The 15,284-nt window shown below is 43.1% G+C and overlaps 1 protein-coding gene across 1 annotated transcript in view; it reads right to left on the reverse strand.

Annotated features, from left to right (window-relative positions):
* Positions 1–3,805: 3,805 nt before the first annotated feature.
* The window catches only part of SH3BGR (SH3 domain binding glutamate rich protein), a 46,527-nt gene continuing 35,048 nt past the window's right edge, over positions 3,806–15,284 (reverse strand). Inside the window, exons 7-8 of the mRNA XM_032865519.1 lie at positions 6,417–6,559; positions 3,806–3,992 (exon numbers count right to left, since the gene is read on the reverse strand). Of these exons, the coding sequence (XP_032721410.1) occupies positions 6,452–6,559 (108 nt within the window). The 3' untranslated portion in view covers positions 3,806–3,992; positions 6,417–6,451. The remainder of the gene's footprint in view (positions 3,993–6,416; positions 6,560–15,284) is intronic.

The following is a 15,284-nucleotide window of genomic DNA, read 5'->3' on the forward strand; positions in this document are numbered from 1 at the left end:
TGAGTCTAAAGGCAGAACACGAGGACCATCGGGGTCCAGGGAAGGATGTGCTCTGAGGACAAGGCACGCACTGCACTGCCCAATGGGGAGCAGCCCAGGGGGCGCGGCCATAGTCAAGGACGGAGAGAACAGGGTTTGTGGGGAAGGCTGCTCCGGACCATGGGGCGGAACCCAGGTAATCTCAGTCCCAGCCTGGCCATCTCTGGGCTGTGTGACCTTATAGTATGGAGCACCTGCCCTCACACCTCCCTGCTGCCTCACTTTCCTAATCTGTCAAATGAGGATGTCGCCCCATCATCAGATTACCATGGGGATTACGTGAAGCCCTTAATACAGAACCTGACTCACTGCAGGCACCCAACAAATGTTAGCGAATAAACACACGAGGAAACACAATAACCACAGCGGCGTGATTTTATTCCTAAACTGTGAGTTTGACTCGTGTGAGCAGGTGAGAAAGGGGGCATGCTCCGGCGCCAACAGACTGTCTGCTAGACATGAATCCGTTCCACCCAAGCTACTCCTTGTTCCCATAGGCTCCTACCTGGCCAAGTCCTCCCCCACATGTATCCTCCCCCCGAGAGCATCATGGTGCCTGTGAACACTCCCCAGACTTCCAGCTCTGGAAAACAGCCTGACCTGCTGATATGTTTTCAAGATTTCACAACTCATTTTTCCTACTTCCAACAAAGTCCCTCCAAAGCAAACATAAAGAAGGAAAGCTGAAGCTCTTAGACAATCATGAAAGGCATGCTTTCGTGAGGACATGAGGGTATCTCTGAAGAGCTGGAAATACACAGGATTAGGACTGAAGGGCTGGAATGGGGAGGGACAAGCAGTGGCTTGGCTCATCAGCATTCGGTCTATACTCCTGGGAGGAGCTGTTTGGAGGCTGCAGGAAGATCCTGAACCTTTCCCCAAAGTACCCATAGACAGTCGTTGGCTGAGTTTAGACTCCTTCCTCGGAAGGCAAGGGTGTGAAATCCAATCAGTTACTGGTTTAATGGCATTTAAGAATGCACAACGTAAACAATGAATCTTGGAACACTGAAAAAATAAAATTTAAAAAAGTAAAAATAAAATAAAAACAATGCACAGCATTTTGCCCAAGATACACTATCTTGGATAAAAGCGTGATAAATGGTTGCACTAATTAATTGGCCAGTTGACATGCAGGGTGTCTGTTCTTCCTCTGTCTCGTTGGTGAATCCCCTCCGCCCACCCTTCTGATTTCAAGAGTACCCCACCTTGCAGGAGAAGGGGGCTCTGGGGACAGCACGCTGGGTCCAGAAGCTTATGTTCTATCACCACCTAATGGCCCTTCTCCATTATTACAACTCACTAGGGTCACCAAGCAGAAGCATGCTTGCACAGGTAGGTGTCCTCCTGAAACTGTTTTGTAAAGGAAACATTTAAAATTTTTCCTCAAGGAACTCTGTAGGCAATACGTCTCATTCTCTTCATGCATCTCTCACCTTTAGCCTAGAAAACAAAGAACTCAGAAAACCACACACCGCCTTTATTGCCCATGTGGGATGTGCAAATGAAGACTCCAACCCAAAGAAATGCAAGGAGACCCCAGATGGGAAAAGAGCAGAGGGCAGAAGAGAACAGTTCTGATTCAGGGTTTAGAAAAAGTGCGCCTGGATTTTCGTGTAGTTGTTTTTCCACTTAAAAAAGCAAGGGCACCTGGGGGGCTCAGTCAGTGAAGCGTCTGCCTTCAGCTCAGACCATGATCCCAGCGTCCTAGGCTCCCTGCTCAGTGGGGAGTCTGCTTCTCCCTCCCCCTCCCCCCACCCCCTCGTGCTCTCTATCTCTCCAATAAATAAGTAAAATCTTAAAAAAAAAAATCAAATGAGAAACCGTTACTTGGAATCTGGGCCTTCTGTAGACTGATAAACTCTCTTGTACCTCTATTAGTTTCAGATCATTAATTATTCCATTTTTCTGGTCTTTTTATCAGAATGACTTGGCTTATTCACGTGGGGTTTTCTTTTGAGTTTCTTTTTTTTTTTTTTTACATATTCATAAAGCTGCTTGGTTTCTAGAAATCTCCTATACTGATGAAGTATGTGAGGGTTTACAACAGTATTTAGATACTGCAAATTCCGTACTGGGAACTCAGCAGCCACAGAAGCCACGGAGGCCACGGAGTCGAGCCTGCAAGAAAGCCAGTGCTGTTTACTTGGCATTTCAGACCTGAGTGGAGTCCACATTGCAGGAATACTTTCAAGAGAAGGAAGTGAGAGTAAATAAAACTACACTCATCCAATGTTAATTTTCTGATTACAGAAAGACAATATAAGAAAAAAAGTAAGTGATCACCATTGTTCTCTTGCTTATTATTAGCACAAATAGTTATTTTCATTTGAAAATACAAGAACCAGGAGAAAATTGGTATCCCGCTAAATAAATCTATCTCCATGTGACTCCACCACCAAAGGACTAAAATTCAGCCCAAGTGACAGCAAAGAGCTTGAGGACTACCTATGACTGGAGTTGTTACTAAGTATACCCACTCTTGAGACAGAACAACACTTAATGCAATAAAGTACAAAACAGAAATTAATTTTTAATCACATGCATTTTCTTTCCACTCTAGTCTCACCTCATGTTTAGCAAAGAAAGAAATGTTTTTCAGGCAGTCTTCTTCAACAATTGGGCACAAAATATTTTAATTCTCTCCAAAATGCCTCTTTTTGTTACTAGGGTAACAAGAAAAGAGCTGTTGCAGAGTTCCTCTGAGGCACACAACCTCTGCCACCACGCACACGTTCCCAGGTGATACAAACAGGCTCAGCCACAAAATCGATAGGCAGACGGAGGAGGAGGTCAAGTTAATGGCCACCCCATGGGGAAATGCCATGATCACTCTTAAATAGGACCACATCGAGGGGACAAGCTCTTCTGACAGAACGGAAGCAAAGCATGCAGCAAGAGAAAGGCAAGGACTAGCACAGACAGGAGAGAGGAGAGGGGTGTCAACAAAATCTCATCAGGGAGGAAAAATCCCCATGATAGACTGGGATGGGGCGCTTGGGCAGAGAAACGCTTGGAGCCTACCTGGTGCACACGTCGTCGGAGCTGGACCAGCTCCTGGTGAACTCCGTCATCAGGAGGCACAATGACAGAATCGAGCTCTGCAGGTCCCAGCCTGGGGCTGCAAATCAATGAGAAGGAACAGAAGCAGCCACTCCTTCGTGCAGAAACGTGCAAAGACAATGGGGTACAAATTTATCTGTCCTTACCATCATCCCCACATGTGTGAATGGCAGACTTACATTTAAATAAGGTTTCAGAGAGGATGTGCACAGCTGTGTGGACAATACAAAATAGGACGTAACAAGACAACCAGTGTCGTTTGAAAACATGGACCAAATAACCAGGACAACCAAAAATGCCCATCCTGGTGCAGACAGAAAGGTTGTGTTAAGAACCCAGACTTGGCAACAGACAGACTGAGTTCAAGCAGAACCACGTAGAGACTATAAATAAAGAAATCAATGTTCCATGGGACAAGAGATCTGCCATTAATCTTTATTTGTATGATTGTTTTATGGAAAGCTCTTTATTTTCAAAGCTCTTTTCAGCTAATTCTGAGCCAAGTGGCAGAAGGAACATACAAAGAAATACTTTTATTACACCACAAAGAGAAGTTCTAAATTTTGAAATCATTTTTCAAAATCGTTTTTTTCTTCCAGGGCATTAGTAAGAAGATCTATTCATGCAGAGCAAAAAAATTAAAAAAAAAAAATTTTAAGCAAAGGCCAAGGATGTCAGGCACATGAAAGAATGCATGAGTCGTCTTCACATAGAATTTCACGTTGCTAAGATTAGGTAGACATATCCATGTACATCTAACCTCATCAGGTGGTACAATCCTCAGTAAACCCGGGTGTACCGAGAGAGGTGGGCTAGCTTCACGCCAAAGCGTTTTGTTGAGTTTGGTTTGTGAGCAGACAGTTGAAATACTGCTTCGTAGCTTAGGTTTTCTGAAAGAAAGGGAAAATACCAGGGAGAAGACTTCAGGAGAGAAAACCAGTGTTTCCCACGATCGTCACTATTTCTCATGCTTTAGGGGGAAGTATTCCCTTGGACACTATAAACCATTACTCATCATTTGCTTTCAAATGCGAGGAAAGGAAAGGAAATTCTTTTCATGGAAAACCAGACCAGGTCGATATACCTTCTCTGTACTAGCACATTTCGAGCACTGTAAGGAGACATTGACTAATGTCTCTGGTTACAGTTTCCCACTGATATTTCAGATAATGCAGAGGCCAAATCGACGAGCTTAGTCCTGGGGAAGGAAGCTTAATGGTCCACCCCTCAGCTGGAGGACAGTGTTGAGCAGCAGCCCTTGGAGAATTGTTTCATACTAGAGATCATTTCTCCTGGGCCTTAATTAAGCAGCAATTTCAGACACAGGAAATGAGAATTCCTTCATCGTTCCATTCATTGTTGTTCCTGGCTTCTCCACATTCTCCCTAAAGTCAAATCTTTTCCAATAAAAAGCTCCATGAGTGAATGATGGGTTTGCATCGGACACTGAAGGGGGCCTGCCCAGTTGCATGCATGACCGCGTCGCCATGCTGGATTCGGAAGGATGCTGAGTCTCTCGGGAGTCGGAGGTAGGATTTGGGGGTGGTGTCCCAGACCCTCCTTCAGCATCAGGCACTCTGACCTCACAACACACCACTATGGACGGATTCCAAATGAGGGAATCCATGAAACAGGCAAATGCGCTTGCGCGCCGCAGCTGTAGTTGCCTTTTTTTTTTTTTCTTTTTCTTCTTTGAATCAGCCTACAGAAAGCCATCTGGCTACAAGAGGGATAGTCTGAGCTGTGGCACTTCACATTCGATATATATTTTTAATTACCACAATAAAATTGCATAATTTTAAAAGAACCTTGTAAGCACAGCGAATAGAAATGGATTTAAACAGTACTTACAAGTTTTCACTTTGGGGGGCTTTTTGGTATAAGAATAAATAGTCAGGATATTTCCCTTCCCCAACATTCTTCAGACAGAATTTCTAAAAGTAAACTCGCTCATTTTCTTTCTTTCAAAAAATATTTTTGCAGCCCATTCATTAGAAGTGAGAGCAACAACACTGGTAAGATTAACAACAGGCTTCTCAATGGTAACAACAGAAGAAAATGTTTAAATTTTCTTAAATAAAAGAAATGGTTTTATTTCCAAAATGACAACCATTAGGCCTTCAAGGGGAGGTCTGTGTGTCCAGAAAGAAACCACCTGGGAAACGTCAAATGCTGGGCCAGATTCGGTTTGAAATGTCCATGATCTGATAACCATGGGCTACTCTCACCAGCTCCGAGATTTCCTAAAAATATAGGAAATTTTTTAAAAATTCGTTTTGATTTTATTGTCATAGATTTCTGTTGGTGAAATTTGTTTATATTAACTTTTTATGTATAAGAACAGCAAGGAAGGAGATTCACGGTAATCGAATTGGTCTTTGGTACACAGGGTGGCCCTGTCCCTGAGCTAATATTGCCAAAGCACCGGGATTTCTTTTTCCTCCTCCCGCCGAGCCTTTGCCCACCCTTCATGCCACAGGCTCCAAGACGCACTGCGGACCTTTACTAAACACCTGCTCTGTGCTTCAGCCCCTCCCTCCTTCTCTCCTTCCCCAGCCCCCTGATGTCTGCGGCCCCCAGATCTGCCTCATGTGTTTCCGTGGAGACAAGGAGACCAAAAAAATTTCTAGTAAGGAAACTGGAAGAATTGTTCTAACTTAAATTTTAAACCTTCTAGCATCAGAGCACACTTTAGACCTCACTACCCAGAGAATAAAGTGCTACCACAAGTCTGGTCACGAGGTTAAATAATATTAATAAGATCACAACACTTGCCTCGGTATTTGCTAAGTGTCTGGAATAGCCAGATATTTCTGTAGCGTCAATGATCTTGACTAGTTCTCACACAGACGGTCTTATCTATGTAGCCCACGGTATTTGAGCATTTCTTCTAGGTCCTCAGTACCCACTATCATTAGATAGTCTCATCGTCTCATTAATATATTTACACAGCGCCCACCGGACTGTTGAGAACTACCTGGCTATCCTACATCGTCAGAAGTTTTAAAATTCAAAGCAGCAAGCGTCCTTGTCAAAGACACGTAAGGTGATTTTCACCTGTTCCATGAGGTTTCCACGTGGGCCTTCTGGTCGATACTTGATAAATGAGGTTCCTCCCGCTCCCTCTCCAGCAGCAGTATTTCCCTTTCAACAACAGCCTGCACTGCGATTGTTCCAGGCTGTCATTTTACGGTCACCACCATGAACCCTGACTGTCACTCCCCTATGGCTCGGTGAGTATCTGGGCTGGGACGGGTCAGTGTACTAGAACGCCAGTAATGGAGCACTCTTCCACCCCAGGACTATGTGCTTACCTGGAAAAGTTTGAAGAAGTAAAGCATGAAGAGGCCTAAGAATCTTCTCCTTCTTCCTCTCCGGCCTCTTCTTCTTTCTCAGCTTCCTCAGCTTCCTCTTCCTCTGCTTCCCCTTCTGCTCCCTCTTCTGTAACTTCTTCCGTCTTATTTAAACAAAAATTTCATTATTTGTGAGAAAGGTCACAGATACACTGAGGAAAGAAATGTAAACTCTCACACTAGAGATGAGGGCGTCCCACACTCCCCACCCAACACAGACACATCCATCACACACACAATATACACAATACACATCACACACAATACACACAACACACATCACATGCACAATACACAACACACCTCACACACAAAACACACACAATATACATCTCACACACAATACATACACACATCACACACACAACACACATCACACATGCAACAAACACATGCACCGAACACATACATAGTACACACAGCATGCATCACACACATTAAACAACACATACACCTATCACACACACAACACACATAACACACACATCACATACAACACACGCATCACATATATCACACACATAACACACACACCATATCTCACACACAACATACATCACACACAGTACACACACACACACAGGCCCCACAATTTGGAATGGTGTTGCAGAGCACTACATTAATTCTAATGGGTATTCATGATTTCTCTTAAGCAGGTAGTCTTCACTCATATTAACAGACTATTGTCATCAAATTATTTTAAAAATTTAGAAGGCTATTAGAATAAAATACAAAAGGAATCTCAGCGAATAGAATTCTATCACAAAAGATGAAGCTTTTAAGTGTGTAAGTTGGTTATATTTTGTTATAGGAATCTGATTTTTTCAAGCCAAAGTCATCAGCAAACCTATGACACATAAGATGAAATTACTTCCAAATTAATAGTACCTCCTATCTTTATATATAAAAATGGGATTTTTAAAAATGGAAGTTTGTCTAACAACAAAGAAACTAGTTATTGGAAAGATGTAATTTACAGATAATTTTAAAAATCATAGCATAGAATAGGCTAGAAATAACCTTTAGGTCTAGGAATAGGGATTAATTTGACAAAATGACATTAAAGCTAATGAAGCAGATCGATACTTACAGCCTTCCCTCCCCCAAAAACCATACACACAATTCATGAATGAAAGTAGATTACAAAAGAGTATTCATCAAGACTTGATGTGTGTGTGTGTGTGTGTGTGTGTGTGTGTGTGTGTGTGTAACTAGTGGCTACCTCTGGGTAATGGGGCTGTAAACTATTTTTGTCTTCTTCTTCAATCTGTACTTTCTAAATTTTTTATGAAGTCATGAACTATTTCTGGGGTGCTTGAGTGGCTCAGTCAACTGAGCATGTGACTCTTGGTTTCAGCTCAATTCATGATCTCAGTGTCATGAGATCAAGCCCCAAATATGACCGTGCTGGCTGTGGAGCCTGGTTAAGATTCTCTCCCTCTCCTTCTGCTCCTCCCTGCTCATCTAAAAATAAATAAATTTAAAAAAAAAGATTATGAACTATTTATTTGTTTTAAAATATTTTATTTACCTATATATTTTAGAGAGCAAGAGAGGGAGAGCAGGTGCACGCACACAAGCAGGGGGAGGGGGAGGGAGAGGAACAAGCAGACTCTGCCCAAGCACAGAGCCCTGTGCAGGGCTCAACCTCATGACCCTGAGATCATGACCTGAACAGAAATCAAGAGTCTGATGGTCAACTGAATGAGCCACCCGGGCACCCTGATCATGAACTATTTCTAATTTTAAAAAGCAACAATAGGTTTTTTTTTTTAGGGGAATTTCTTTTGACCTTCCGGACCCTCTTTAATGTTGATGACCTTCATCCACAAAGGACTTGATGAGACACTGAGATAATACATTTGGTGATCTTTGGTAAATTATTCTCCCTATCCTTGAGTTCTCATCTTGATTGAGCTCTTTGATTAGCATTTTCAAACAATTAATCAAAAAACATTCATTCACAATATTCCAAAAACTCTGGGTTACAGTGAAAGTCACTGAACGTCAGCTCATATGAGGAACTGGGATATGAGGGAAAATCTGAGAACGTCCCTTCAAACCTGCCTTCAGAATCCACTAACATTCTCTCAGCTGATTCCTCTACACACAGACACGATTCCATCCCTGCGAAGGTTTAAATTTAAAACTCCTCAATGCCCAGGTAACATGCCACAGACTCAACAAGCAAGAATCTCAATCTGCCTCATTTGGACATGTAGCACATCGGCAGCAATAAAAAAATCACATGCTGCCCTTGCAGGGCTAAATTAATGAAATTATCGTTAAATGCCTTATAATGAAGTCCCTTCCCCAGTGCCGATTAGGAAGCAAACCAAAATTTCTCAAACAAGAGAAAGATCGTTCTTGGAAGCTTTCACAATTAAGAATTAGAACATTTCAACAAGCAGGAAAAGAATGGTAAAGAAGAGGATTCATCTGTAAAAAGGGTAAGCCGAGTTACAGACCTCCTCGGGTCTGGGGTCTCTTTCCCCCTTCTCATTTCCTGCAACTCATTTCAATCACTGAAAGAAAATTAAGGATTTGGGTGTTGCTTGGGTTTTTTTTACTAAACACAAGTTCTTAATACAAAACAAACATTATTGTCTTTGAAATAGGTGGACCTTTTATGATGAGTTTTTGAAATTGGCTTCCCCCTGCCAATACCTCAGGTTACCTAGAACTTATATTCTCATCCAGTGATTCTGAGTTGATGGGGCGTAAGAAACACCTGAAGAGCTTGCTAACCCGTAGTTTGCTGGGCTGCACCTCAGAGGTTCTGATTCAAGAGATCTGGGGCCAGGCCTGAAAATGTGCATTTGCAGAGGTTCCCAGGTGAGGCTGCTGCTGCTGCTCTGGGAACCCCACTTTGAGAACCTCCACTGCATCTCTATTCCCTCCCTTGAATCATGCTGATTGATGGTCAGAGGACAGTGAGCACTCACAAGGAGCAGGTTTGGCATTCATCTTCCAGGGAGCGTATGTTTCTTCCCACACTTGTGCATGTAAGTTAGAGTCATATTGTAATTACATCATTTAAATAAATATCATGGAAACCAATGAAATAGAAGCATGAAAGGATTTTTTTTTCTACGTGAACTTAACGAAATGCTTTAGAAAGACCCAGTACTTGTAAGTCACCTTAAAAACTCATCATCAAATGAGGTGCCAAAAAACTGGGACACCCAGGGAGGTCTCACGAAACCCAGACAGATTACACACCTGGCTTATTTTGTAGGCATCTTTAAATTTCTGCTCTATTTTAAAGAAGCCAAAACTAATTTTCTACACAGAAAAAGGAGTTATGTTTGTGTTAGAAAGACAATAGGTGACTCTAATCATTGAACTCTCGTTTAAAGAAATAGTCTTTGTCCTGCATCAAAAACACTAACAGTAAGTATACATGTGTATATTTCAAATTGGGGTGAAAATTCTAGACTTCTATGTGTTTACAACTTAGCACTTGAAGTGACTTCTTCAACTGGTCAAACCACCTTCAGTTCCAAACACAGGATGTGAGGTCTTCCCTTGTACCTGGGAATGTTGGTTTTTATTTAAGTATACAATCTACAAGCAAACTTATCAGCCAAACCAATAATAGGTTACATTACATTACAGAGGATAAATCTTACTTCCTTAAATGTGTCTTTAATAGCTTTAATATTATTTTTTAGTTGGGTTTTTGTTTTGTTTTATTTTGTTTTTCTTTTGTTGGTGTTGGTTTTAAGTAGGCCACACGCCCAGCGTGGAGCTTGAACTTACAATCCTGAGATCAAGACCTGAGCTAAGATCAAGAGTCAGAGGCTTTACTGACTGAGCCACCCAGGAGTCCCTCTAGTTTTTCTTTTAATGCTTTAACTGTGCTTTTAAATCTTATATCCTCAGTACTCTTAATTTCTGAATACTTATTTTGTATGATTCTTAATCTTCTGTCTCTGTGACACTTGATTCTCTTTTTTTTAAGTTCTTCTTATTCTACCTTTATTCATAGAAGGCATTTATTTTTAAATTCTATATCTTATTGAATGTATATGTTTCCTTTACATCCTTAATTTTAAGTCTTTTTATAATCCTTTTCCTTCTTGTCAGTGGGTGTTTTCTCTTGTGGGCGTAGGAGGGTGGCCGAGAGGAAGGCTGTGCCCCAACAGGAACTCAGAGGCTCTTGCTATGCAAGCTCTTACCCCGCTTCAATCCTTGCCTCCTAAAGGAAGACAGACTCTCAACCTCAGTTCTATCAGACAACTGAAGGCATGCCGGTCCCAGCCCTACAGGGCCTCATTCACCAGTCACGGGAGGCAGGCTCCTGGCGACTCTATGGCTCGCAAGTGGATGAGAACCACTGCTCTAATATAACCTCCAGGTTGGGGGAGGGCATGTTAGAAATTCTTCCCAAATTAGTCACGCTCTCCCTGGATAGATTCCCACTGGAGCCATGTTATGGTTTCCTAATGTCGCGTATCTTCCAGACACTTCATGACGTGTTGTGTGTGTGAACTTCCATGATACACAGCTATCTTTGACTCGATACTACATGCTATCTTGACATCCGGTAAAATCTGGAAGGCTGGAAATGGCCAAAGATTAGGTCTCCTACCCAAGCAGCCTGCTTTACCAAGGACCCAGGCACCACCGTGCCTGCCTTTCCCCTGGAATTATTCCAACAAGCCAATCACAGGGCACACTCAGCCCTCTTGATACCACAAAGCCTGCCTCCCACCCCTCCAACTGTTCCCACTGTCCCGAGGGCACCCCCGTGCCCCTGCACTGTGTTGATGTCCTCATCACCTTGGGCTTAGAGAATATGTCATAAACTGCCGTGAATCTCATCTGCCCCGTCTCAGGGGCTGTGTGCTGGCCATCCCCATGACCATCAGAAGGCATCCTTCCCCTAACAGGGAGGTGCACAGGAGGCATTCGAAACAACACGGCTAAGCACCATGCAAGCTGCATTAACTGTGCACATTGTGCAGTAAGGTGGAAGGGGAAGAACGGTAGCATGACCTGGTCCAGCCCCGCAGACTCCACAGGCAACACCTCCACCAGGGGGTTCCAGCTAGGGACATCATCACACCCTATTTCTCCATCCACCTCTCTTCGATAAATTTACCTCTGACTTGCTATAGCTTCCTTCTCAGCAAGCTAAAGGAGGATTTTCGGGGATGCACCAGCTTCTTCGTGTCATGAAGAACAGGGAGAACGTGGCTACAGCCACAATTCTCTGACCTAAAAGATGATTTATTAAGCACCGCTGGTAAAAACGCTACTTCACCTGTTGTCACTGTCCCTCCACTTCTTCCGTAGGTCCACAAGTAGAAATTTTTAAAAATACATGAATTCATGTAAGTTTTAAGTTGAATCTAAAAACTAAACAAACAGGGGCACCTGGTTGGCTCAGTTGGTTGAGCATCCGACTCTTAATTTTGGCTCAGGTCACGATCTCGGGGCCGTGGGATCAAGTCCTGCATGCGCTCTGCATGCTAATCACTGAGTCAGCTTGAGATTCTCTCTCTCTGTCTGCCCTTCCCCTGCTCACACTCTCTTTCCCTCTCTCTCTATCTAAAATAAATAAAATCTTTACAAATGTATTTAAAAATTAAACTATGATACATTTCATCAAAATGAAAGACATTAATGCATTAATAAAATATATAAACAGCAAAGACATGATAACTAAGTGATGCCTACTTATTTTATGTGTTATGCTTAAAGCCCTTAGAATGGAGATTACAGACATTTTTCCCCCACTCTTACTCCTGAGAAAACATAATTCATTAGTAATACTGCCTAATTATGTGTTTAATTCTGTCTATATCCAGAGAACATGGGGGATCTGTAGCTATCTAGGAAAAATCAGATCATACATGTAAGCAATTAGAAAATTAAAACAAAATTATGTTTTTTCTGAATTTATGTCCCTGTAACTGTGCCTTTAGTTCAGTTTTAAACCAGTAAATAAAGGTAGTCAAAAACTTACTCCTCCATCAAAACAAAATAATAACATTTCTGAAACATTTAGTATTTAAACACTGATTTCTGGTTAAAGAAAGAAATGTGCAAGGTAGGAGAGGGTGAGGCCATCCCAACTTCAAACAGGTCTGCACTGTACCAGCCCACTGGAATTTTGGTTTGCCTGGATCAAAGTAGTAGGACCAGGCTATATCTTCTACAAATGTAAGGAAACAAGAATTTTTCTAGCCCTTCCCAAAACGGCCCTATGATAAGTGTTGGTGGGGCCAGTATATTAGAATTACTTTAATTATAAGTGGAGGGAGCAGTCCCTAAAAATTCCTCATGCCTTACAACTCGGGCAGTGAGCTTATGGAATCTTGCACTGGAGGAGTTGAAAGCAATCTCACATTCCCATAGCCTCTCACTCCATTCCCCCTTTGGACAGACGAGGTCACCAAGGCCAGAGAGAGAGTTAAATAATTTGCCAAAGGTCAGAGGACAAGTAAGCAACATAATCAGGATTGACTTTGAGGCTCCTGGACCCTGATTCAGTGCCCTTCCTACCTACCTACCATGCTATGTCTCAACATCAGGAACAGAAAAGGCAAAATCATGGAAGGCAGGTGATAAGGACCCACCACATCCCCATTGCAGCCCCATGTTCTTGGCCAGTTCTGGAAGCATACTCTCAGGTTTCTGAGGTTGGCAGAGAAAATACAGAACCTGAAAGGCTGCTTCAGCTGTCCAGGTCGAGTCAGCCCCACAGGTCCGCCCAGCACAGGGTATCTCCAAACTAATCCTTACACCGCTGGCAACACACCAAGTTTCAGTGCTAAGATAATGTCCAAGAAAAGAGAGGCCCACTCTTGTTGGTTTCTTAACAATGTGTTGAGTTCAGCCCATGCTTGGGCCCTCCCTTCCATGACCCCCAGCTTCTCTCATGGGGCACAGCACCCTAGTCTTCCTTATCTCTGACCCGTTCTCTACACCATGGCAAGGGATGTTGTCCCAGGACACAACACACCTTACCATGCTTCCCTCATGTTGAAAAACTTCCATCTTTTCAAGAAACTCCCATCCATTATCCTAAGGATGGCTGGAAGACCATCACAATTGGGCCCCTGCTTACCCCCCACCCTGCCATGTCCCTCACCACTCCTTATTTCAGCCATATGGACCATATGCTACTTTCTCACATTGGCCACCTCCTAGGACACTGCTTAAAATGATACTCTCAAGGAAGACGTTCCTGACCCACAAGGCTGAGTTACAGGATCCCTTCATCTGTTCCCATGAACATCATTTATCTATCTTCCTGACTGGTCTGTGTACTCCTTCAGGCACGGCCTGTGTCTTTATTCATTTTTGGATCTCCAGGATCTAGCCCCTGTCTGGAACCAAAGTGTAAGCTCAATAAATATGCTAAGTGGCCAGATAAATGAACATATACTCTGCTAACAACTGTTTGGACCGCTAAAAACATTAATTTCTCGGGCACCTGGGTGGCTCAGTGGGTTAAAGCCTCTGCCTTCGGCTTGGGTCATGATCCCAGGGTCCTGGGATCGAGTCCCACATTGGGCTCTCTGCTCGGCAGGGAGCCTGCTTCCCCCACTCTCTCTGCCTGCCTCTCTGCCTACTTGTGATCTGTCAAGTAAACAAATAAAAAATCTTTTTAAAAAATTAATTTCTCTTTTATCCACATAATATCAAATTAAAATGTGCAACAGAAAATTATCAGCTATGTAGAATTTCACATTTTTCTAAATTTAATTATCTATATGAACTGCATTCAGCTGAACGAAACGCACTAACAAGACACACACTGCTAAAAATGGGGTTATCCTTAGAGCAAGGCTAGAGGACGGGAGGGTGTCCCACAGGAATCAGTGCAATCCAGAGCTTTGACAGTTAGCCAGCAGCAATTACCAAGGGACCAAGGACTCCCTACCAATATCTGAATTGACCTTAATTTTTTAAAAGAGACATTAAATGGGGAAAGTAATTGCCCAGAGTATTTATAGAACTACTTAGCCACCAAAAAAATCAAGAATGCTTTGAAGAACCCAGGATGAGATCATTACCAGCTCTCCTAGAACCTAAGCGCTGGGGGAGCAGGGACGCTGTCATTTTCATCGCTCTGACCCCAGTCCCAGAATCCTGACTGGCGGGCAGCAGCACAAGCTGTCAATAACATATTGAATGGATGCACTTATATTTGCTACTTCTGCCTCTAATCCCTCATAGGAGGAGGGGGATATATTATGGGATATATATTAGCTCACAGAATTATAAAACATCAGAATTGGCAGAACCTTAAAAGTCATCCATATTCAATGCTTGAGATGGACCTTTATGATTGGCAAATAATTATACCAGCAAAAATGTTTTGTTCTGTAAGATCATTATGATCACGTGGTCAGTTGAGCTAAGCTCTTGCAAATCTTAGGATACGCTATGCATCATTCAACTGACAAAGCCAAGGCTTAAAATCATTTTACCTTGTTGCTCCTATAATAAAGATAGTCAGGGGAAGCCTCCAAAGTGGAAAGTCTTAGAACCTTCCCTGGCAGCTATCCTGGTTGGGAACTTGGCCAGCGAGCCAGGCCGCAGAGGCGGCAAGCAGCCAGGATGAGGGACAGGTGTCAGCTGTGATGAGTGTCAGGCAGTGGCCGGTTAGGACAGGTGGCTGGTGTGGAAGGAAACAGAGAGCCAGCCCAGAGTGACCTGAGGAGGGCAAGTGGTCTCCGAGTGGCTGGAAGTCTCAGGGACAAAAGCAGAGTCCTCTCCATCTCCCCGCACTGCAGGGACCTGGCCTGAGACTCAACAGCTCCTCAAAAACCTAAACCTATCTCTGCCCCTCAAGAAATCAGCTCTCCTCAG

This window comes from Lontra canadensis, unplaced genomic scaffold, assembly GCF_010015895.1.
Source record: "Lontra canadensis isolate GAN:19392208 unplaced genomic scaffold, GSC_riverotter_1.0 scaffold29, whole genome shotgun sequence".
NCBI lineage: Eukaryota > Metazoa > Chordata > Mammalia > Carnivora > Mustelidae > Lontra > Lontra canadensis.